This window comes from Apiospora aurea (genome assembly GCF_038362705.1).
Source record: "Apiospora aurea strain CBS 24483 chromosome Unknown utg000005l_segment0_segment0, whole genome shotgun sequence".
NCBI classification, from domain to species: domain Eukaryota; kingdom Fungi; phylum Ascomycota; class Sordariomycetes; order Amphisphaeriales; family Apiosporaceae; genus Apiospora; species Apiospora aurea.
Window position 1 is genome coordinate 2,303,765 of NW_027117392.1, and position 24,532 is coordinate 2,328,296.

At 54.5% G+C, this 24,532-nt stretch overlaps 5 protein-coding genes across 5 annotated transcripts; 3 read left to right on the forward strand and 2 right to left on the reverse strand.

Moving 5' to 3' along the window:
- Window positions 1-227: 227 nt before the first annotated feature.
- Window positions 228-2,988, forward strand: PG986_007267 (E3 ubiquitin-protein ligase RDUF2; the record flags this gene model as incomplete). The annotated part of the gene is made up of 6 exons (XM_066843489.1): window positions 228-904; window positions 980-1,095; window positions 1,169-1,546; window positions 1,600-1,936; window positions 1,995-2,211; window positions 2,272-2,988. The coding sequence occupies 6 exons, from the start codon at window positions 228-230 to the stop codon at window positions 2,986-2,988; spliced, it is 2,442 nt and encodes an 813-aa protein (XP_066699601.1).
- A 632-nt stretch (window positions 2,989-3,620) lies between these two features.
- Window positions 3,621-4,916, reverse strand: PG986_007268 (uncharacterized protein; the record flags this gene model as incomplete). The annotated part of the gene is made up of 2 exons (XM_066843490.1): window positions 3,621-4,712; window positions 4,818-4,916. 2 exons carry the CDS (start codon window positions 4,914-4,916, stop codon window positions 3,621-3,623), a joined length of 1,191 nt encoding a protein of 396 aa, XP_066699602.1.
- A 633-nt stretch (window positions 4,917-5,549) lies between these two features.
- PG986_007269 (DIP2-Dom34p-interacting) lies at window positions 5,550-8,504 on the reverse strand (the record flags this gene model as incomplete). Its single annotated transcript, XM_066843491.1, has 4 exons — window positions 5,550-5,923; window positions 5,947-8,197; window positions 8,232-8,421; window positions 8,488-8,504. The coding sequence occupies 4 exons, from the start codon at window positions 8,502-8,504 to the stop codon at window positions 5,550-5,552; spliced, it is 2,832 nt and encodes a 943-aa protein (XP_066699603.1).
- Window positions 8,505-8,886: 382 nt separating this feature from the next.
- Window positions 8,887-10,126, forward strand: PG986_007270 (uncharacterized protein; the record flags this gene model as incomplete). Its single annotated transcript, XM_066843492.1, has 6 exons — window positions 8,887-8,948; window positions 9,012-9,253; window positions 9,309-9,731; window positions 9,781-9,881; window positions 9,946-9,994; window positions 10,047-10,126. 6 exons carry the CDS (start codon window positions 8,887-8,889, stop codon window positions 10,124-10,126), a joined length of 957 nt encoding a protein of 318 aa, XP_066699604.1.
- Window positions 10,127-10,780: 654 nt separating this feature from the next.
- On the forward strand, window positions 10,781-14,446 carry PG986_007271 (uncharacterized protein; the record flags this gene model as incomplete). The annotated part of the gene is made up of 1 exon (XM_066843493.1): window positions 10,781-14,446. One exon carries the CDS (start codon window positions 10,781-10,783, stop codon window positions 14,444-14,446), a length of 3,666 nt encoding a protein of 1,221 aa, XP_066699605.1.
- Between the last annotated feature and the right edge of the window lie 10,086 nt (window positions 14,447-24,532).

Consider the following 24,532-nt stretch of genomic DNA (forward strand, 5'->3'; position numbering starts at 1 on the left):
ACTTCGCTTCTATTCGCACAATACCAGGCGGGTTGGGGCAACAAACGCGGTCAACGGGCAACAAGACTCGAGGAAGCTCAGAAAGAGGGCGATCGGGAAATAAAAAGAGCGTATAAGCCAACGAGGGGATCAGAAACGGACCGAAGGTCACTTACACGAACGAAGCCGTCAGTTACGTGGGTCGACTCCGCCGATAACATATACGAGAGCGTCGTCCGCCGGCAACCATGGATCCCTCAGCCATGGATTTCGTGATGCACCGCTCACCTTCGGAGCCATCTCGCCTGCTGTCGGACACGATGCCTCAGCACCAGTCGCCGTGTCCGGCGATGCGTGCCGCCGCCGCCGCCGCCGCCGCAACATCATCAGAGCAGCAACACCCAAACCAGGGTTTAGGAGCATCTTCTCGAATGGGTGGGAGGCCGCATTATGACCCTGTCCACGGAAGCACCTCCAGTGGCAATTGGTGGCAGCAGCCGCAACCGCAGCAGCACCAATATTCGCACCAACAGCAGACAATGCCGCATCTTGGCTGGCCTCCAGCACTCTACCCGCCGTTTGCTCGAACGGCCCCTCTATACGCCCCGAGTCTCCCGCCTGTACCTTCGCCTGGCGCGTCAAACCCCAGTACCGGAACCTCTTCTCATATTCCTCCTCGTCTGTACAACCATGAGAACTACGGTGGGCACTCTCACCCGCTCAGCCAGATGCACTCACCACCCACATTCCACCACCCGCCCACGATTCCCAGCCTGAACAGGATTGGAGGCTCGGCACCTGCTCATCACAGCCAAGGCTTCTCGACACAAGGAAACAACCCCGACTCGCATGTACCTCGTACTACCGGCTTGCCCGCACTGCATCCGTTCTCACTCATGACACAAACTCAGCAGGCATCCCATAGGTGAGCGCAGATTATGCACGAATTTCATTACAAAACGTGGTGTTTTGGCCAATGGGTATTGACTAACGGATACAGCACACAAACATTCGGCAACAACAGTTCCTCAGATATGGATGCTGCACTACGCGCAAGGCCGGACACTGGCGAACAACTCCGCGGGAATACCGAGGCCTCCCGGTTTTCGCATGAAGGTAAGATGCTATGGCAAATTTCGGAAGGCGGAGATTTGAATGTCATAGTTCCAACGCTAATCTGAAGTTCCAGATGCACGGGTGGCTATGGGATACAGGAGGCGTCAGCAACCGCCACCACCGCAGCGGCCATCCTCGCCGCCTATGGGAGATATGCCAGCAATGCAATCATCTCCAGGACATTCAAGAAGGCCAAGGTTTCAACCGTCTAGTTCAGAACCGTCCAGTGACGAAGATACGGATCCTGAGCACGATGTGCAAACGCTTAGGTTTCTGGAAGCCGTCTCCAACAACGGCATGGGCTACATGCAGGCATATATGGGGTCGGAAGAAAGAGTCCGAGCACAGCAGCTTCTGAGGGGAACCGTGTCGGGTAAGCGAGTGGCATCCAAGAGTGCCATAGCCTCCTTACAAAGCGTCGAGGTGTCCGAGTTGACAGACAACGAACGAAGTAAGTTGCTACAGTGTCCAGTTCTCAATGTTGTCGTTGCTGACAGTTCCAAGCCTGCATCATTTGTTACAACGAATTCGGCATAGAAAACCCCGAGGGTGTTCTCGAGGCACCGCTTCGACTTCCCAAGTGCAAGCACATTTTCGGCGATCATTGCATCAAGAAGTGGTTCGAGGAATCCGACAGTTGTCCGTACTGCAGAGACAAGGTTCCTTCCGAGCCCCAGTTCCAGCCGAGCCACCCACGCTCACACCAAGCCATGATGCATATCGTGCGCCAGCAACATGGGTTTGGGGGGATGCCGCAGGCTTTGGGTGGGCATCGACAAGCCCGGGGTGAGCCCGGCTCCCAGAATCGCGCTGGGGATCCTGGTCGGGTTGCTGGCCTTAAGTAAGTATCCCGACAACCGCCACGCCCGAGCGACTGATACTAATAGATACCTTTTTAGCTTCGCTGAGATGTATGAGCAATCTTCCAACTTCCGCCGATCTGACGTGTCGAGCTTTCGTTCGACATGGCAAACTTCGCCGGGGCGCCGTTCGCCATCGGCGGATTTTAACGACAGCCGCCGAAGAACCCGGGCCCGACACGGTAGTTTCAGAGGCTCGCCGCCTTCGACGAGGCCAATGTCCTACACTGCAACATCGGGAGGCCCGAACCCACCTGTAAGCCATGATCGGACCTTGACATTTTGACTCGGAACTCTTAGCTAACACACGCCGCAGTTCGCAAGGCAATACAATTCCAGCTTGGGACGGCACTCGATGCAATTCTCGAGTGCTTCGCCCAGAACTCGGCCTCTAGATACTCCTGCTACGTTCGAACTAAACACTCCACCCGCCTTTCCCGGGGCTGACGTAGCAGGTCATCCTTCCTCACGGGGCTCTACGGAAGTCTCGAATAATGGAACTTATCCGCTACGCGCTGATTGGCGATCACCATGGGGATACCAAACCCCTGATATGGATGAAGGCCCTGACAGCCGGCCCCCTTTCAGCAGTCGCCATAGAATGGGATCTGCAGTTATAGCCAACGGTTATATTGGAGACAGCACTGGAGTCCAGGCAGCACTTGAACAAAGAAATATTTCCTTTTCTGCAAGAGTGGCAACCTCTCCAACTCACAGATTGGCTACGGTGGTGTTCGACGACTTGGGTCGGCCCTGTGTCCTCGTCCGTACCCGTCGATGCGTTACGTTAATAGACATCTGCATTGTGCCCAAGTCATGTCTCACGGCAAACAGACTGGCCACGCCACATTCCTTACCATGCCCTTTATGGCCTGCCATACAAACTCCTGACGACGGCGGCGGCGGCGGTCATCCGTTGGGGGGGGCTCGATACTCTTCTCTCGACTCCTTTATGCGCTGTGGTGTTGTGTCGCAGTGGCGCACCAGACACGCACACGAAGCCTTTCATGGTCCTGATTCGAACTGCATTTGATTTCCCATGCAATACACCTTCTGCTAGGAGTTTAGGGCGTTGAAGTGAAAGTTTCGTCATATTTTGTTTCAGTCTCCTCACCCTCGCGCGCACATGGAATGATTTGATCAATGGGTTGGCTTTTACACAATGCATTATCGTTCGCACACGGACAGGGGTTCATCACTCAATGGGGAATGGGGGTTTTATCTGCATCAGGCGTTGACATTCATCTTTTCTCGTTCTGACACCCAAACCCCCTATTTGTCTTGCGCAGTTGGCTATATCGTACCGATATACACGCGTGCCTTCATTCCCCCCTCACCACAGTGAGGAGATAGTCTCAATAAGGTAGTAATACAGATTGAGCGTAGCTATTGGATACTTGAGGGGGCTTCCTTTTCTCCGTCTCGGCCAATTTTCTCCTTAAGTGGTGTCGCGTGACTTGATCGGACTCGGTAAATCAGAGATCTAGAACATCGGTAATTCTTCCATACAAGCGTGCCAAAATGACTTGAGAGTTGCGACTGCATTGGGGGAACTACTGGCTACATGTAGATACCCGTCCTTTTGGAGAGTATATCAAGTAGTGCATGAGCTAATATGCTTCCTATCACTGATATGCGCGGACACGTTCCCGCCGCCGACACACACTACAGTTTAGATGATATAGAGCGGTCGCCAGTTTGGCCTCCGCCTTCCTTCTCCTTCTCGACCAAGCTCCAGGCGAACTCGGCCAACGGGTACATGGCCTCGGCGTGGTTGCGGGCCTTCTCGCTGCTGGCCTGGCGGGTGGCGACGCGCGCCGCGATACCCTGGCAGATGGCCGAGAGGCGGAAGACGCTGAAGGCGACGGCCCAGTTCATCTCGGGCCGCGGGTCCCAGCCCACCGTTGCCGCGTACCACTCCATGAGCTCGGCGGGCGCCGGCAGGCCAGGGGTGCGGCCCGGGAGGAAGGCCTCGCTCGAGCCTGCGTGGCGCATCGCGCTGTTGCCGCTGCGGTCGCCCGACGCGATGTAGAAGGGGTGCATGATGTTGGCCAGGTCCGAGAGCGGGTGGCCGACGGTGCTCATCTCCCAGTCCAGGATGCCGATGACGCGCGGTTCGGTGCGGTGGAAGACCAGGTTGTCGATCTTGTAGTCGCCGTGGATCAGGGTGCCGCGGTCGCGGGGTTGGCTTGTCGCCTGCTGCCTTGGACCGTGGTCGCTGCTGCGACTGCTGTCCTTGCCGGCCCCGAAGTAGGCCAGCAGCTGGTCGAAGTGCGGGAGCGGGCCTACGGGCTTCTTGGTGTCGGCGTCGACGGCGCGGGCCTGCGCCTCGCAGATCTGACGCCAGGTGGCGAGCTGGCGGTTGTAGAAGCCGTCGCTCTTGCCGTAGGACTCGAGCCCGACGTCGCGGGGCCGGACGCGGTGCAGGCGGGCGAGGGTGTCGACGGCGCTCCGCCAGAGGGCGCGGCGCTCCTCGGGCGAGGACGCGTCGGGCATGGCCGGGTCCTCGAAGATGCGGCCGTCGAGGAACTCCATGATGTAAAAGGGGGTGCCGATGACGCCGGCGTCCTCGCACAGGCAGTACGTCTTGGGCGTCGGCACGTCGGTCGGCCCCAGCGCCGTCAGGATCCGGTGCTCGCGCTCGACCTTGTGGGCCGCCTTCGACAGCAGCTGGCCCGGCGGCTTCTTGCGGAGGACGTAGCGCTGGCGGGTGGGCGAGGTGAGTTGGTAGGTCGGGTTGGACTGGCCGAAGCCGAACTATGGGCGGCGTGAAGAGCGCAATGTCAGCCGACTGGTCTGGACTGGTTTTCGTTTCATTCTGGTTCTGTCGTGAAAACAAAAGCAAAAAGAATAGCTGCTTACCTGCTTCGCGTCCAGCGGGACCTGTATCTCAGGCACATGCTTGCTGATGTACTTCTCGAGCGCCTCGACGTCGATGGGATGCCGCACGCGACCGGCCATTGTAGATGTTCTGGCGATGGATGGATGGATTTGATTTGGTGGCTGGAGAACGAACGGGCGGCCCATAGAACAGACGGGACACGGACGGACAAGCCCCCAGCGACAGGGCGGTCCCAGAGTATAGCTAATGCAGATGTGCAGGTGGTGGTGAGACAGCCAGACCCATGGCTGGAGGCGGGAAACTGAATCCGTCCGTCGGGCAAAAGACCTGCAAGTTGCAACTCCTGTCTGCTGGGAGTGGTCGTGCCGAGGTAAAGTCTGTCCCAATTCTGTCCCAGCTGTCGGCCGGCTACTTCGAGCGCGCTTTCGTCACTAATAAAAGCCGGGGTTCTTCAGTTCCCCCAGTTTTGCGGGGGGCGGGGTTGCTGGCGCCCTCTAGGTTAGCGGCCGACTGACAGGCAGAGCCAGGTTACCTTCTCGGTATGTATGTACTTCCTGTCCCGTACATACCTACATTGATTGATGTATGTATGTATCTAGTGTTGGCTGTTTAGGGGCAAGGCAAGACTTCTTGTGAATGTTCAAGTATAAAGGGTATATACACACATATATCTCTATCTTCGTAAATGCAACCACCCAAGCCAACTCCCCGGGCCTTCGACTCCCTTTCTTCTTCTCCTTCTTCTACTACTACTACGACACGTGCACAAAGGCTCGCTTCTTCACCTTTTGACTCTCATCAGCATCGTCCCAGGTCTCATCAACATAGTTCTTGACGCTCTGGTCCTGCAGCTGCATCCCTACAACCTTGAGCGCAGCAATGTTGTATCCCATCTCATCCTTTTGTCGCTTGAGCGCTCTCCTAAGGTTCGCCCGTATCGTATCGAGCATCACCCTCATGAGCCGCGTCGACACTATCTGGCTGTGATGGGTCTTGAGCATGAAGAATAGGATCCGACACGTCAGGGGAATGTTCATCGACCTCATGGCGAAGATATTGAGGAAGGTGAAGAGCATCTCCACCGAAGAAAACGGAAGGACGAGTAATGCGTCATGCAGTGCAGATGCTTTGATGCGCTGTAGCACCGACATGACATGCTCCTCGGCGCTGATGCCCCCAGCGCCATGAAAAGGGGGTCGCGTTGCGGCGGCGCGGCATTGGGGTTGGCCTCCTTGGCTTGTTCCCAGTCCTTGATGACGTGCAAGTCGGCAAACCCCAGCTCCAGGGCTTCAACGATCCGCTCTCCCGCCATGAGCGTTTCCACCGTCTGCTTCCCGGCGGCTGCCACCTCGCCGTTCTCGTCTTCGTTGTCCGGGTCACGTTCGAGAGATGTCGTGAGCGTGCTTTCGTACAGCTCCTCGATTTCCTTTTCGCGTTCCTCTTCCAGGAAGATCTGCTCGTCCGTCTCGTTCCAGACGCGGATGCTCTTATCGTGACTGGCACTTATGATGAAGTTGCCACTGTGACTGACCGCCAGAGCCCAGATCTCGCCATGGTGACCATCGATCCTTTGAATCTGCTCGAACTTGTCGCCATCCCAGTACTTGATGGTGCGGTCTTTACTGGCACTGAAGAAGTGGTGGCCGTTGCCGTCCTGGTTGTGTTGGACAAAGCCAACTTGGAGAATACTGTCCTGGTGAGCAAAAAGAGCCTTGTGGCAGTCTCCGAAGTCGAGACCCCAGATGCGAATGTTCTTGTCAGCAGAGCAAGTGACGATCAGCTTGCTGTCGTATGAGATGTCCATGTTCAAAACGGGTAGCTTGTGGCCGTAAAGGTTAAGATACAGCTTCAGCGAGTCTGTGAAGAACACCTTGACCGTGCTGTCCAACAGAGCCACAGCGAGGTACTTCGCGTCTGGCGAGAACTTGAGGCTGAGAATGTCGTCTGAAACTTTCAGAGTGCGTGACTGGACCAACTTTAAGCGAGGAGTCGTCCGCGTTGTTCCGAGGACCTCTTCTTGGACGATCTGGAAGTTCCAGAACTTGGCCGTCTTATCTGCACTGCCCGACACCATCGACCGACCATCCGGATGCACTTGCAGTGACCAGACGGAGCCATCATGCGCAGAGACTTCGTCGAGCAGCGACGCTGACGCAACGTCAAATAGTTCGAGCTTTCCCTCCTTCGTTCCCACGACTACGACCTTGTCTCCCGGGAGGAACGCGCAGCAGAGTGCGTAGCCACACTCGAAGGTCCTGATACAGGACTGTGTCTTGACATTCCACACCTTGAGGCTGCCATTGGAGGCTGAGGCAAGCATCTTGTCATCAGAACTCAAGTCTAAAGAACGGATATCAGCGCGGTGACCCGGCATCTCGACGGCGAGGGCCCTGGTGTATTCGGGTGTCGCATCCTCCTTTTTGGAGCTCTTTTCTTTGATCGCAATGTTGAATAACTCCAATTGGTTATTGGTGGTGCCAACCAGTAATTGAAGCCCCTTCTGCCCGTGGTTGTCGGCCCAGTCGACGGATCTCACTTTGCCGCCTGGTCGGACAATAAGATGCTGTGCAAAAGCCTCTGTTACCGAAGCCTTGCTGACATCTTCTTCCTCGCCGTCCATCTCCATCTCCTCGTCCTGAGCACCGGTCTTTGCTGCCAACTTCTCTCTTCTTCTCTTCTTCTTTCGGGCCAGGCTCTTCTTTATCTCCGCCTCCGACCGTATTCTCCATATCTCCACCGCCTTCTCGGGTCCGTGGACGGCGAAGTAGTCGCGACGGGGGTGGAAGATGATCTCCGTAGCTTTGTCTTTTCCATTTCGGAATAGGGTGCCCCTGTCATGGAGGAACTGGATGTTTTGGGAGACGTCGACTTGCTGCTGCGTAGCTGCTAACCCGGCCGCATCCAAAGCCCAGACCTTCAATTCGCCGGAGTTGCCGGCTGTGATGCAGCCACTGTAGTCCGGAGAGAGACCCAGGGCCCAGCACTCGCCGTTCGTTTGGGCAATATGTGTTTCGATGCAGTGCTGTGTCGACAAATCCCAGAGCTTGATCAAGGCGTCCTTCCCGATGGTGATCAGGAATCCGTCTGTAGCTCCCGACGAACCGTCGAGGACCATTGCCTGGTCCGCATCTTGGCCCTGGACCTCGGACTGCGGCTCCACAAACTGGAGGCCAGTGACTTGATCCTTATGCCCTCGAAGCTTGAACTGACCTACTTCGGCAACCAGATCCCAGATAATGACATCTGTATCTCTCGAACCACTGGCCAATCGCACTCCCGATTTGTCGAATGCAAGATTGGTAACGGCGGATCGGTGGCCGTTGAAGCTGACAATGACTGTGGAGATTTTGCTGTCCCATAGGCGAATGCTGCCGTCGTCGTAGCCGACAGCGTATAAGTCCTTGTCGGTTTTGCTTTTGCGCAATGGCCGTGACCTGTGCGGAGCAGTTCTCGTCCCGCCAGCGGCTCAGGAGCTCGCCCTTCTTGATATCCCATGTGAGGACCTCCTCGTTCGCAGCCGCGACGGCCTGGCCGGCGCTAGTGTTGGAGCGACCAGTCGGCGTCCATAATACGTTGGAGGTGGACGAGGTGACGAGACCAAAGGATTTGGAATGCTCGTATTTGCTGTGGGGGAGAGGTCTGGTGTCAGGGAGAGCTCCAGAGGCGAAGGGATCGATGGGCAGGACTTACAGATAGGATTTGACCATGGTGACAGTGCTGATTCCAAATACTAGACCATCTGCGCGTGTAAGTGGAGGGTCGAGTCTCGAGTGGTTTGCGCATTGGAACTTTTTTCAGAAATCTTGCGATAAGAAAGCCTTATCGGTCGCAGCACACGGACCCTCCCAAGCAGCCAAGCAACCAAGTTCGAACCCCACCCGACAGAGACAAACAACAGCGCTCTGCCCCACTAAGCTCTCAGTACCCAGCACCCAGCACCCAGCACCCAGCACTCAGGCCAATCCAGCTGCTACCCTTGGCTGCTGCAAGACGACGACATCGTCTCTGTCGCCGTCGCTACCACCACCTCCCCATCCATCCCTCCCCCCTCCCAGCACTTAGCAGCTTGCTTACAGACCCGCCATCAAGATGCTTCTGCTGGACTACCAAAACGTCCTGATCCAGTCCGTTTTGACGGAGAGGTTCTCTGGGTAAGCCTGACCGTGCATTGTGTCCAATCGGTCTGTCGCATGTCCCCCCTAACCCGGCTCTAGAGCACCGCCCGCATCCATCGACCAGACTGTATCCGACTTCGACGGCGTCACCTTCCACATCTCCACCCCCGAGACCAAGACCAAGATTGTAGTTTCTATAAACATCCGATGCTTCAAGGAGCTGGTCCAATACGGTGCAGAGCAAGTGCTGCAGCGCGAGTACGACCAGTATGTCATTCCGCCCGAGATTGGCTATGACTTCTCCATCCTGGTAGATCTGGAGAACCTGCCCGCAGAAAAGGGTAAGAAAGCAGCAACTCCATCAAGATGAGCGTGCGGCACTGACTGGCCATGTAGAGGAGCGAGATGAATTGATCAAGAAGATCTCCCTGATGAAGCGAAACGCCATGGCTGCACCCTTCGAGCATGCCTACGAGGAATACTACAAGCTCAAGGAGGCCGCTTCCCAGTACACATCCGAAGAAGCACCTCAGGGCGTCCGAGAAGGCGGAGACGTCATGGCCATCCATTACCGCGAGGAGGAAGCTATCTACGTCAAGGCCAGCCACGATCGTGTAACTGTCATCTTCAGCACCGTTTTCCGCGAGGAGACAGATCGCATATTCGGTAAGGTCTTTATCCAGGAGTTCGTCGACGCTCGTCGGAGAGCTATCCAGAATGCGCCCCAGGTGCTGTTCAGGAACGACCCTCCCCTGGAGCTGCAGGGCGTGCCAGGTGTGCAGACCAGCACCAGCGGAGAGGTCGGATATGTGACATTCGGTAAGCTCGCCTCCTCTCAATCTTCCACGGACTACACTAACAGCTCCAGTCTTGTTCCCTCGTCACTTAACCCCTCAGCGGATGCCCGATGTCATCTCGCACATCCAAACATTCCGCGACTACTTCCACTACCACATTAAAGCCTCCAAGGTACATCCGACTTGCTCTCCTTTTGCTTGGAAGCCTCATATCTTTGTGTGCTAATGGACTGCAGGCATATATCCACTCGCGTATGAGACGGAGAACCGCAGACTTCCTGCAAGGTATGCTCTTATTTTCCAAAAGGATAGGGTCTAGTGAAGCTAACCAATATAGTTCTTCGACGAGCTCGTCCGGAGAACGAGGAAAAGGAGAAAAAGACGGCAAGTGGGCGAACGTTCAAGGTCCAGGGTTAGGTGGAGGATACAGCAGACTACTCAACCGCCGAGGTGGCTGTCTAGCCCCCAAGCGGTTGGGAACAGTACTAGACACCAAACAAGCAAGCTACTCCATGGTTGACTCTATTTAATTGCAGCCTTCTTCGCAGACGGAACTGAGCCTTTTACTGGTGCTTTGCGTTGCGGCTCGGCAACCAACTTCTTGGTTATCACATGTGGTATCTAAACACACAGAAATACAGCAACCAGTGATGGGAATAAAGATGCCGCCCTTCGAGCCCTTGTTTCCAGTACATACATACCTGAACCATGATCGCGTAGCCGACCACATGTGATAACAATGTTAGCCCAGTAGCCCAGCAGCCCAGGGCCGGGTGGGTTGAATTGGTGATTACCTAATAAAATGCATTTAATGGGAGACACGCGGCGCCACCTCAAGTTCAGCCACCCGCCACATGATTCTCGATCCACTAAGCCTTTTCGTGTCTAGCGTCCTTGGGTTGATCAGAGCTTCCAAATTCTCGACGCATCTCATCGCGACCAGGCTAAGGCAAGCACAACGTCGTCGCGATTCTACATCTCCATCAATACTTTTCGCCAATCAGAGCTTCAGTCATCACTATCTACCACTTGGAAAAGGTCATGACCGACGGCGGCTAAGCTGATAACAAAATGTCGGACGCTGACTTCGAGACCATTAGAAAGCTCCAGGCAGAGCGCAACGAAGCCGCCGCAGCTAAGAAGAGTTCGCGAACCTTCGACCCTTCCAATCAGCGATCCGACAATACATCCACCAAGGCCAGCTTGACGGAATCCTTCGATACCGACCTGTATTCTCGTGATGGCGGCGACAAGTATGCGGGCTACCTCACCTCCCTCCCCGCCGATGGCGATGAGGACATGCAAGATGCCGACGCCGACAATTCGCGGCGCTTAGTCGGCCAGTACACCGCGACCAAGTCCCAGATCGAGGAGTTTGCACATGGCGATGGAGTCGAAGAAGACGATCCCTTTGCTGGACGCGGGGAGAAGAGCACCAGAATCGTTGACCGCGAGACCGACTACCAAAAGCGCCGCTTCGATCGCACCCTGACTCCTACCCGGGCCGATCCCTTCGCCGCAAACCGCCAAGCCGGTGCTGCTGAGGATGGTGACAGCTACCGTGAGATCATGGAACGCAGAGAGATTGAGAGGGAGGAGGAGCGAGTGAGGCAAGCCATCCAAGCGAGGCGTGAAGCCGGTGAAACAAACGGTGAGGAACACCAAGCCACACTGCAAGATGGCAACAAGGAAAACGCCGAAGCAGGCTCAACAGACGTCGCCACGACCCGCAAGCGTAAGAAGAGATGGGACGTTTCTTCAACTGCTGTCGACGAAGCTGCGCCCGAGGCTGCTGATGGCAAAACGAAGCGATCCAGGTGGGACCAGGCCCCAGCTCTATCCGCCCCCGGTGCCGCTGATACTTCCAAGAAGCGCTCGCGGTGGGATCAGGCGCCCTCTGCTACGCCGGTAGGCAACAGTGGGTTGGTTACTCCCATGCACCCCTCTCAAGCAGGCGCTGCCACCCCTTCGTTTGGTACGGACATAGCTGGACCCAATGCAGCCATCAGCGATGAAGAGCTCGACGCCCTGCTTCCCGGCGAGGCTGAAGGCTACAAAGTTCTCGAGCCGCCACCGGGATATGCCCCGACTCGGGCCCCAACCCACCGAGTCACCGCCACGCCGTTGCCCTCGAACTACGGCGGGTTTATGATGCAAGAGCCAGAGAGTGGAAGACTCGGCCAGAACCAGATTCCCAAGGAAATCCCTGGAATTGGAGATCTGCAGTTCTTCAAGCCCGAAGACATGGCCTACTTTGGCAAGCTGACCGACGGATCTGACGAAAACGCCCTGAGTGTGGAGGAGTTGAAGGAACGGAAGATTATGAGATTGCTCCTGAAAGTCAAGAACGGTACACCTCCTATGCGCAAGACTGCTCTTAGACAGCTCACCGACAATGCGCGACAGTTCGGTGCGGGACCTCTGTTCAACCAGATCCTGCCACTCCTCATGGAGAAAACCCTCGAGGATCAAGAGCGTCATTTGCTGGTCAAGGTTATCGACCGTATCTTGTACAAGCTGGATGACATGGTCCGGCCCTATGTTCACAAGATTCTTGTGGTCATCGAGCCCCTCCTTATTGACCAGGATTACTATGCTAGGGTTGAGGGCCGAGAAATCATCTCCAACCTGAGTAAAGCAGCCGGTCTCGCCACCATGATCAGCACGATGAGACCAGATATCGATCACGTCGATGAGTATGTGCGGAACACCACTGCACGAGCGTTCGCTGTGGTAGCGTCGGCGCTCGGTATTCCTGCTCTCCTGCCATTCCTTAGGGCTGTCTGCCGGAGTAAGAAGTCATGGCAAGCTAGACATACCGGTGTCAAGATCGTCCAGCAGATTCCCATTCTGATGGGCTGCGCTGTCCTCCCCCATCTCAAAGGACTGGTTGACTGTATTGGCCCTAACCTCAATGATGAGCAGACCAAGGTCCGGACAGTCACCAGTTTGGCAATTGCGGCTCTGGCCGAGGCATCTAACCCCTACGGTATTGAGAGCTTCGACGATATCCTCAACCCCCTTTGGACTGGTGCTCGAAAACAACGAGGCAAGGGTCTCGCTGGTTTCCTCAAGGCTGTCGGTTACATCATCCCTCTCATGGATGAGGACTATGCCAACTACTATACTAGTCAAATTATGGAGATTCTTCTTCGGGAGTTTTCCTCGCCAGATGAGGAGATGAAGAAGGTTGTTTTAAAGGTGGTCTCGCAGTGCGCCGGCACCGAAGGTGTCACGGCAGGATACCTCAAGGAGCACGTGCTGGATGAGTTCTTCAAGAGTTTCTGGGTACGCCGTATGGCACTTGACAAGCGAAACTACAGACAAGTTGTCGAGACGACAGTCGACATCGGCCAGAAGGTCGGTGTGAGCGAAATTATTGAACGTATCGTGGTGAACCTCAAGGATGAAAGCGAGGCTTACCGCAAGATGACCGTTGAGACGGTCGAAAAGGTTGTTGCCGGCTTGGGATCCGCAGACATTGGAGAACGACTAGAAGAACGCCTGATTGACGGTATCCTACACTCCTTCCAGGAGCAAAGCGTCGAGGATATCATCATGCTCAACGGTTTCGGCACCGTTGTGAACTCACTAGGCACCCGATGCAAGCCTTACCTGCCCCAGATCGTCAGTACAATCCTGTGGAGACTCAACAACAAGTCAGCTACCGTGCGTCAGCAAGCAGCCGATTTGATCTCCCGGATCGCAATGGTGATGAAGCAATGTGGCGAGGATGCGTTGATGGGCAAACTGGGTGTTGTCCTCTACGAATACCTCGGTGAGGAGTACCCCGAGGTCCTGGGAAGTATTCTTGGCGCCTTGCGATCCATTGTCACTGTCGTTGGTATCAGCCAGATGCAACCACCCATCAAGGACTTGCTTCCTCGCCTGACCCCTATTCTACGAAACCGACACGAAAAGGTGCAAGAAAACACCATTGATCTTGTCGGTCGTATCGCCGACCGTGGCCCCGAAAGTGTCAACGCTCGCGAGTGGATGCGTATCTGCTTCGAGTTGCTGGACATGCTGAAGGCACACAAGAAGGGCATTCGACGAGCGGCCAACAACACATTCGGTTTCATCGCCAAGGCCATCGGTCCCCAAGATGTGCTGGCCACCTTGCTCAACAACCTTCGGGTGCAGGAGCGTCAGTCGCGAGTGTGTACGGCTGTGGCCATTGGCATCGTGGCCGAGACTTGCGCGCCCTTCACCGTTCTTCCTGCCCTGATGAACGAGTACCGAGTGCCTGAGCTGAACGTCCAAAACGGTGTGCTCAAATCCCTGTCCTTCCTGTTCGAATACATTGGTGAGATGGCCAAGGACTACGTCTACGCCGTCACCCCTCTGCTCGAGGACGCCCTGATTGATCGGGATCAAGTGCATCGACAGACGGCTGCCTCGGTCGTGAAGCACATTGCCTTGGGCGTGGTCGGCCTCGGCTGTGAGGACGCCATGGTGCATCTGCTCAACCTGCTCTACCCCAATCTATTCGAGACAAGCCCGCACGTCATCGACCGCATCGTCGAGGCCATCGAGGCCATCCGCATGGCCGTGGGCCCGGGTCTCGTCATGAACTACGTCTGGGCCGGCCTCTTCCACCCCGCCCGCAAAGTGCGCCAGCCGTACTGGCGCCTGTACAACGACGCGTACGTGCAGGCGGCGGACGCCATGATTCCTTACTATCCCAACCTGAGCGAGGAGGGGATTGATAGGCATGAATTGGCTATTGTCCTGTAATTACGGGGCGGGCAATGACATATTTATACATATCAGCGCGGCTGTGTAAGTGCATGGTAATGGCCTCACGTGTGGGGGGAGGGGGAAAGGCACGTTTTTTGGAGGGTAGGATAGGAGGTAGGATAGACACGGGAGATCCTGATCCGAATCGCAAAGGAGTTGTTTGACCCTAGGTTTTCAACGGGCTAGCATGGGAAAGTCGTGTCATTATTGTACAGTTACAGACCAAAACGAACGAGCAGTAGTCTCCCGGATCTTATAGCGGTTCATGGGCGAAATTGTATTGCAATATGTATGGCTTGAATCTTTTGATACCCCATGGCCTTATTACACCGCACACGAGCATTACAGTGCTGCCTACGTTGTGCTGCAGACCCTTATCCCCTTCAACATGCAAGGCTCGGTTGTCCTGCTGTAGTTAGCATCTCTCTTCCGCATATGCGATTTACGTTGTATACCACCCCGCCTCCTTGACTTGGTATCATCGCACACGCTCTCCGTGTTTCTCTGCAAGGGACCAGTCGGTTTTTCTTCTCTCTCCCCCCCTCGCCTCGTGACTGTTTCCTGATTCGCGTGTTTCTTCCTATTCGTCGTCTTTCCTGGACTACGGTCTAGAAGGGAGGCCAAAGCACTAGGTTGAGAAGTCGCAACCCGGTCTGGACCGTCCATCATCAAAACGGAAACGCACATAGCGATGCTAGGCTCGTATATCAAAAGGGGGAAGTTGTTGAGTATCAGAGTTCAAGACACTTGATTCTGGGAAGGGATCCATGTGCCCAGGACATTTCTATGAAACCCGTTTCGTCCCCATAAACAATGGCCTCCATCTACCTGCTTTTTGAGTATCCTCCTGGCTGGGCTCGTGAACCACACCTCTCGAGAAGTCTCGAGCGGCCTGTTGATTACGGTGTCTCGGGGGCCAGAGTCGGATAGAATGCGACTGACACAGCGTGTCGACAATGAATGTTATTTCTTCTCTCTGTTTCCCGTGTCTTACCCTATCACGAAAGCGGGAACTTTATCATCTGCAGCGTGTTTGTGGGAGCCACCCTCACATACACACGGACACACCGTGAGAATGAAGAAAGAAACTAGAGAGCCTGGGAGGTTATTTTGCTTTACCTCCCTCCTTGACCACACAGCATGGCAATATTGCCCCGGCTGTAGACTCGACCCCATGGCTACGGCGCTCTACTACATGTGACGTTGACGAGAGCCTTCTACGGTCGTTGCCATCTTGTAAAACGTGTTTTCAGGGTGCCGCCTCCTCTTCTGGGTGTCAAACCGGAGCGCAAGGCAGGCTCCCGTCTTGTACGACACACACAGGAGCATACCTGACGCCATTGGTAGCACAGTCCTGCAGAGATATGACGTCGAAAGAATGTATCGAGTCCTGTAAATCACGCTGCGTCGACTCTCTCGTGCGAAGCCAAGGGCCGCTAATCACTAGCTGGCAAGCTGTCCATGAGGTCTGCTTTAGCTAGGCCCCAAATAGGAACTACTTGTAGTTGGGATGGCAAAACAGCATGTGCCGAGAGCAGAGAGACTTGAGCTGCACTCTGCTGCCTTTAACACATGCCATGCCGGCTAGACCTTCTAGAAGGCTTCGCTCCCTCGGGGGATTATCTGGTAGCTGATGATCCCAATTCGGGATACATGTGAAGATACGATGCGATGCAGGGTTTTTGTTTACTTCAGGGCCGAAAACAAAAGGACGGCCAGCCCATGAGTCCTTGGTGTCCTACATTCACCCGTCGCCTCGCATTGATCAGCGTGTTGCTCTCCCGACCAAACCCCAGAGGGCCACGCGAGCTGCCCTGAAGATCTCTGCGTGACCGGACCCGAGCGGCTCAACCGTTTGCTCTCAAGGAGGCAAAGATGACCAGGGAAAGCCACAACGTGTTTCCAACGTGCTGGGAACACTGCCGAACCCCCCTCGTGGTACTGTTTGCGTTTCTTGCCCATTATTTTGGCCCATTAATTCCACCGCAGCGGAACACTACGCCTGCTGATCAAACCCCGGGATTTCTCCCCATGCCTCGTGCTTCCTCATCCATCACCACTGCTGGTGGGTTGGATTGGCACAAGAAGCAACTGCTTCTTCAGCCCGTCATCAGAGCTGTTTCGGCGTGGCCGGGTCGTTGGGTGCAACGGGCAAGGCAAATTTCCGCATCTGCTCTTGTACCTCCCACTGTCATGCTCTGGCGAGATTTGCGACTCCTTTTCCCGCACCCTACCCTACCCTAGGTCGCAGGGCTGCTTTAAGCCGTACGTATGCACAATACAATGTCCACCGCATTGGTCCCTACCTGGCTCCAGAAGGAGCTTTGGAGGACAAAGGCAGAGGTACATGGAAGTGAGAAAAGGTACGTGGTGTCTTTAGGACTCGAGATCGTCGGTGTGGAACCGCCATCCCAGCGCGTGTACGTGTGTCTGGCATCTGTGTTTGTGTTACTTGGGGCTCGGTACTTCCCTTGCCTCCATCTCGTTCGAGTGTGGTGTGCCAGCAGAAGCAGAGACGGTAGCATCCAGCTTATGAAAATGAGGAGGCGGCGGCATGCAATAAGCTTCGGTACGGGTCCCCTACGATACCCGACCGGGACATGATCGGCGGTCGTGCATGACAAAAGACAAGGAGATGTGTGCTAAGATGACAGCAGAGTCCCGGTATCTAACGCACCAACCGGGGTATCCTCATTCGGGCCATTGGCTACAGCAGATGCCCAGCAACTGGCGGTGAGGTACATGTGTGTATGTGTGAGGGTGAGGGTGACGGTGTCTGGGGGTGCCATGGTGCAATTCTTGTTCGTTGCGCATTGGAGGCTAGAGGAAGGGAGTGATTGTACTGGAGGAGTAGGGGAGATGGTTGGAGACGGAGATTGCAGTACTGTACTGTGCCGTACTGTCCTGTCCTGTACGGGATGGATGAGGGGGAGACAGAGAGAAAAGGGGGAACCCATAGAGGGATAATTGAATATCGAAGACAAAAAAAAGAAAAAAAAGAAAAAAAAAGGAAGAGGAAGAGGAAGAGAGAGAAAAAAAAAGTCAACATCCCCGCCAATAGAGCGCCCGAGGGCTTGGCCCAGCAAAGGACTTACTCGAACGAGATGAAAACCAAATGAACGACACGCGGCCTTTCCCCACGTTTTCGGGGAAACAGAGATACAGATGACTAGAATCGACTGATTGGGGACAAGATAGCAGAATGCACAGCTGTCCACAAAACGGTCCATTGTAATCATGGATCGCCAGTCAGGTGTTCGTCCTAGCTGCTGGGAGTCGGTTGGTGTTGGCCATCGAGTCGGTAGGTACAGCATGGCACGTCAATTGGCGATGCTTGGCCATGCCAGCTAGCAAGAGAGGGGGAGGGAGGATAGTGGCAAATAGCAATAACAACAATACAAAATCGGGTGTCTCTGGGAGGATGCTGCTACCATGATAGGTCGTTGCTAGGGATAATGGGCAGGCATCTTGTGTAGCTGCAGAATGCCGCACACAGCTGTCAGCCTCGTCAGCTTGGTGAGGTTGCCGCTGACAGGACTATTGGGGGTAGCGGGGGGGGGGTAGTTGCATTCCGTGTGTCGTGATAGGATGGATAGGAGGGGACCGAATAGAGGGGTATGTGGTAGAGAGAGAGTTAGGTATAGAATACTTCCGTAAGTACGTGCATCAATACCTACCCCGAGAGCACTCGCTGCTGTCTGTCTGGAAGTAACGGGCATGGTACCGGTATCAGACATACCGGCAGCGCAGTACAGTACAGTACAGTACAGTACAGTACAGTACCTGTGCAACTGACTCCGACTCTGGCAAAAGGCAAAAGGAGGGGAGATTCCCATGTGCAGTTAGGATGGCATTTGCCCCAAACCCCATCTTGCAGTGATATCGCGTCGTGTCGCACTGAAACCGGGTTTTAGTGCCACCATCAGCCGTCAGGAGGCAGTGGATGGTGTAGAATGAATCAATGTATCTACATGTAGGTATGCAGTGCAGCGCGTGGTAGCATGCAACCTATATATGCATACATCGACTACATCGACTACATCGACTACATCGACTACATCGACTACATCGACTACATCGACTACATCGACTACATCGACTACATGCTGTGGGCGAGCAGACAGACCTGAGTCTTGTGTGAACTGGGCTGAAAGGAATCAAATGCTTCCAGTCAATTGATGCAAATGCGAAGTACAGCAGGGCGGGTTACGTACCGACTTACGCAAACTCGAGATTCGCGAAGTGCGCAAAGGAGATCAATTGGGGGAGACGTACCGACAGACAGTGGGTGGGTAGGTACCTAGCTACTTTAGGTACTAGGGCAGACGAAGAAGAAGAAGAAGGACAAATTACTGTATGAATGCACTGTGTACCATTCTATGTTTTTTTGTTTGTTTTTTTTTACTTTCCCGCCTTGTCGAAAAAAAAACCGAATTGGGCAGTTACTGTCTTAGCACGGGCTGGCAGGGATCTGGGATTGTGAGCAAAGCTGGGGAGCCCCCTTGACGGGAGATGGCATCTCACCAGCACACGAATAAGCCAGCAAATTAGACGGCGGAGCTTGACGGGGACACCTACGTCATTTTCGTCCTTTTACATACCACCTCCTTTGCACTTGACGACAACCCCCCAAGATATCGCCGTACCCCACCCCATCTACCCATCTATCTACCTTGGGACGAGCTGAGGCGGTTGGCAACCAGGAAACACGCACCGATTTCATTTCGTTAGGGGGGGGGGAGGTTCGCGGTCAGCGATACCCAGCAACCAGCTCCTCAACTAACATCCAGTATGTACCCCCCAAAAAAGAGGCGAATAAACTGGGCCAAGGGGGTGGAAGTTTCCACATAACCACGCGTTGCTTGCTAGGAGGGTGCTAAATAGTCTCTGCTGTCAGGGAGTTCTTCTGGTGTTTCTCTGGAAAGGCTGAAGGCCTATCAGTTGATGTATTGATTGATGCATGTATTTTCGGGGCGCGAGGTTGTACCTTGAGCCAGTCTTGGGAGTGTCCTTGCATCTGGGATCGTAGCGGTTGGTAGCGGTTGGTAGCGTGCGCTAGAGGTGCCTGCTAGTATCGCTACAAGACTCGAGATCCAACCCTCCAAGTCAGTTCCTCGAGGCGCACATTCGAGCTTGGAAGGGCTGCCCCTTCCTCGGTGCCTGGACGTTATCGCCGCGCCGCCAGGCACCATGTCATGCCTGCATGGTACACGGTACACCCCATCATGGCCTGAAGGCGGCTGACAGGATCGTGGGAGTTCTAAGCTTCGAAACTACACTTATGCCATAACAGCCCGAAAATAGGATGAACCTGTTCATGCGTTTCAAGTGGTATCCCGCCGGGCCAGTGGTCGACTGTATAGCCTCACTCTAAAAATACTTAGTTTCGGGCACCCTTAGCTGCTGCCAGCAATCGTTTGTTGCGTGTCAGGAGCAGGCAGGAGCAGGAGCAGGCACAGGAGAGAGAGGAGGTGGCAAACTTCCAAAACACACACAATGCTGCCCAGCATGCGCGTAATCGCCGCAGCCGTAGCAGCGTTGGTATGAGGTAGCAGTAGCAGGCAGACCTGGCCATTACTACTTACTGAGCAGTGACGCATGTGTAATGCGCGGGTTGCCCGCTTACGGTTTGGATGGGATGGGGATGCGTGTCGTTCGTGTGGTGCGGCCTTGCGACCTTCCAATTGGATTCCAACCTAGCCGTGTTGAAACTTTAGTCGAACACATAAGGAAGGACCCTGGATCTCGTGGTTGCGCGCCGATATAGGAGAGCCAGTTGTGTGATTGGTCGTAATGTTCGTTCTTGCCTGCAACTGGACCTTTATTAAGCACATGCCCTATTTGCTATTGAACCCAGGAGCCATGGCCCATGCCCCCTCATGGCAGCCCATCATCTTCCCTTGGGTGGACCCCCATGTGCAGAGCAGAAGAAAAAAAAGAAAGAGAGAGAGAGAGTGGCCCTGCCACTTTTCAAGCTTCGGCATCCTTGCTGACATACGACGTCATTCCAGTCGGGCCACTCTGTCGTCATTGGTCGAAGCGCCCCCTGCCCATTCATCCATACCGTTGCTCCGTATTGTATCTGATTGCTGTTTCATCGTGAGCAATACAGGCTGGTTGATTTTTAATTTATTTTATTCATCTATGTATCTAAATCATTTTGATTGCGTCCAGTGTGCAGCCTGGACAGAGATATACTTGGTGGGTTTTCTATACGATTGCACTTTTGGTAGATTGATGGATGGATGGATAGGTAGCTGGACAGATCTCGGAGAGGCCATTTACAGTAGGCCGTGTTGCGCGCTGCACCGTATACTTATGATTTGACATGCTTCAACTGGTATCGACAGGACACAGCCCCGTTGTTTACTCTACATCCACAGTACCGTACGGTTGGGCTCCAAGCAAAACTCCTCCTCTCCGCTTCGCTAGTTGCTGGTCCTTACTTCCCTCTCGAGTGATAGGTAATCGGCCTCACTTGTCGGCAGCATGGATGGATGGATACATAGACCAAGTTCTAGTCGAATGTACTGCCGCATGAGTAGCAATCGCCGCCGCCGGAACTGGTCCGTCTCGCCGTCCGGTTTCTCTCATCTGATGCCACCACTAACCATCGGCTCGGCCGGTGATGAAATACGTACATAGTAATAGGGCTTGGGCTTGTTCGCTTACCTGGCCGTCGCCCCAATAGGATGATGCATGTTGATAGCAGGGAAGGAAGGAGGGAGGGCGCTTCTCCACACATTGTGACCTGCTTACAGTAGGCATGTAGTAGGTAGTATGTTAGGTAGTGTGTAGTTGGTAACCTACCTAGCCTTTATTCTGTCACGGGATATAATAGATTATCGAATGGGCTTCTTTCTATTCTGGACCAGTCGGAACGTCCCAAAAAAAACGCCGTGACACCCCAAACATGAAAGAAAAGAATGGAGCTTCTTGTAGAAGTGGGCGACGTTGCAAGGAAATCCCGACCCCAATCGACTACTGCACACTTACATACTACCTACTGTACAGTACTGGTAGGTTGCGTCTGTCTGACACCTTGACACCGACGCGGCGTTGCGGCCCCTTCCAATTAGGTTGTTCGGGGCGCCCAGGCAAAAGGAGAGACTTTCCAAGAAATCAAAATGCTCCCGAATCCGGCTTGTTCCACCCCGTCTCATTGGCTGGACGCGCCTATACTCGACTGGGGCTGGGCGGGGAATGGCCCGAGAAGGTCGTCCAGCCGGGGTGTCCAGCCGGGGTGCCCTTCGCTCGCGGCTTTTTCTTCTTCTTGTTTTCTTCTTTTTCGTGTGTGTGTATTCTTCGTTCCTACTTGCCCACCGCCGTTTTGATATGGCTGAATATGGGTTCGTTACCGGCGGGCGCTGTCTTCCTTGTGCCACTTTGGGCCAAACCAACCCTTCATCTCTTCGTACTGGCGTTGCATCCGTTCTGTCATCTAATGCGCGACGCCTTGTCCAGTGGAGTTGCCTCGATGCATGCGACCACACGAAGTGCCACTGGATCTAGTGACCACCCACTCGTTGTAGTGCCAGCACAGTTTGAATCCCTGGAAATGAAGGGTTCGCGCGTTTTCACTCTGGGTTTCCCGTCATCGTGTTCTTGCCGGCTTGCGATCGTCATGGCGCAATAGCGATGAGAGACTAGACAACACAACGCAGCAGCAGCCTTGCCGGCCATTTTAGGCAACTTATACAGGTATCTTGTAGGGTGCGTCTGGCGTATAAACAGGTGTGACATAACATGGTGAGTGAAAGCAGAGTCCAAGGTAGGCAGGGATCGCGCCTCGTCCGCATCGTATAGTCAGTCGTTGAAGTGGGAGCAAAAAGCAGAAGCAGTCGTCGGCGCAACAGTTGGCGGCCACCCTCTCAGTTTGCGATCTGCTGCTGCGACTTTTAGCCATGGCGGGGCAACCCCCCCTGCGGCTGTCGGTCGACCGAGAGCGCGACAATTTTTGCATATGCCTCTGTCTCTCTCTCCCTCACGCATCCGCGTCTGGGATCATTGCAATCTATCAATGGAAATGGGGTTTGCAATGGTGGACCGTTTCCCGTTCTCCATGCGAAAAAGTAGGGACTGCTGGACGGGGATTCCGTTTGGGCTGGATGGATTTGCTGGTAATGGTAGGCTGCTAGACACCCTGATGGGCGGGCGACCAGCCGTGCTTCGGCTGTCGTTCAATCAATTCAGCCAAACTCCCCCCATGACAGGAAGCGTCGTAATCAGTCCAAACTTGAAACACTCTCAGCATGGCGTGCTGTCACTGCATCCCGTTTTCTGGTCTCCGCACGCTGATCGGTCCTAAACGGGGCGGGAAGGGGGGAAGAGAGAAGTGACCGGCTGTATTGTACCTCGATGGCAATGCCCTAACGTGCATGCCTCCATGTGCCTACAGTAAGTAGTAAGTAGGTAGAGGCTGGGCATGCCCCCGTACGCATGTACAGTAGTAGTCATACCTAACCGAGCCCGGTCAGATAGCAGCCGCATGACTGCACTGGAAAAGGGCGGGTGGGGGATGTGAGCGGTAGAGTGCGTGCTCCGCCTGTCAACAAGTCATGTTACTTGAGAATGTGTGCAAAGATAGAATCATGAGCAAAGCACTTTCAATGGGTGCATGTAGGCATGTACTGTAGGTATGTAGGTAACGGAAGTATGGGTATGGGTATGGGTATGGGCATGGGCATGGGCATGGGCATGTACATATGTACATATGTAGATGCATATACCGCTTACAGAGTTATACTGTATGCAATTGGACGGTAAGAATCAATATGTTGGGTATTCATGTAACCCGTGACGTTGACGAATGCACGTACTCGCCCGCACGTCCCCTGCTCGCACTAAAACAGAAGGGTTCGACCCAAAAGCTTCGACTGGACTGGATGTTTGGCTGAGGTCGCCCGCTGGCCTGTCCTGATGCTGTGTGAGGAGCGCTAGGGTCAAGCTCGGTAACGGTGTTATCCGTTTCCCACCCCCGTTTTTCGCCTTGGAGTACCCGCCGCAGCCTGCATGTAACATGCCGCCGCGTGTCTGCGTCGTCGTAGGCAGCTCGTGATGCTTTAGTTGCTGGATATGGTCCTGTCGCAACTGGGGAAAGGGACAAGGCGCGAGGGGACGATGTTTTCTTGCGCGACTAGCAAGGCTTGGTTTGGCCCCAGACTCCGCCGCTAAAAAGTGCGCCGGTAGGGATGCCGTGCCGATCTTCTCGACGGATATCGCACAGGCCGTCCACTCACACGCCGCGGCCGGGCTGCCTGTCGCTTCGCGGGCCACGGACACTGCCATCCCCTTTTGGGCCTCCGCGCGAAACCCAAACCACTGCCTGCTATACAACCGTATGTACGGCGGCATCGTGTCGCATCGCATCGCATCGCGTCGCATCGCATCGCATTGCTCCGCTTCACCCCAAAGGCCCTCTTCAAATGATCGGCACAGTTCTGTTGCTTGTTTGTTGCTTGTAAATTGTTCCATTGGATTAGATAGATTACAGGGCAGTAGCGAGTGTAAGTTTCTCCATCACGCGACGCCGTCTCTGGCGCCGGTGATCAGAAGTGCTCTGCCATCGGGGGTATATGCATAGCATGGTGTAATAGTACAGGTCATATCTCCTCTCCGCATGTCTTTTCCCATCGTGAAGTCTTCTGCTGGCAACCCAGCGATCATGCCACTCGCTCGATGATTTCCCCCCATAGTGTAACGAATGCATCGGTAGTTGAATCCCCTCCACAAGCGCCTCCGCCGCTGTAAGTCTTGCCTGCCGGTACTCCTCCCAGTAATAAACAATCCCCATTCCCCAAACGCCGGTTTTGAGGGTATCTCAGAAAGACACACGGTCCTCGTAAATGTAACCCAGAAATCCCAGATGTGTGGCCAGACATCGTCAGGCCATAAGCGACAGACGCGAAATGTAATAACACAAGAGTCTCCAGAGACAAGCCAGTATAGATCTATAAGGCCCACCCCCATTGGCTCCCAAACCCCATTGATACCGCTTCTCGGTGTAAAAAAAATGACACAATGTCGAAATGTCGAAATGTCGAACTATATCGCTTGGTGATCGTGTCGCGCAAGTAATTCCGT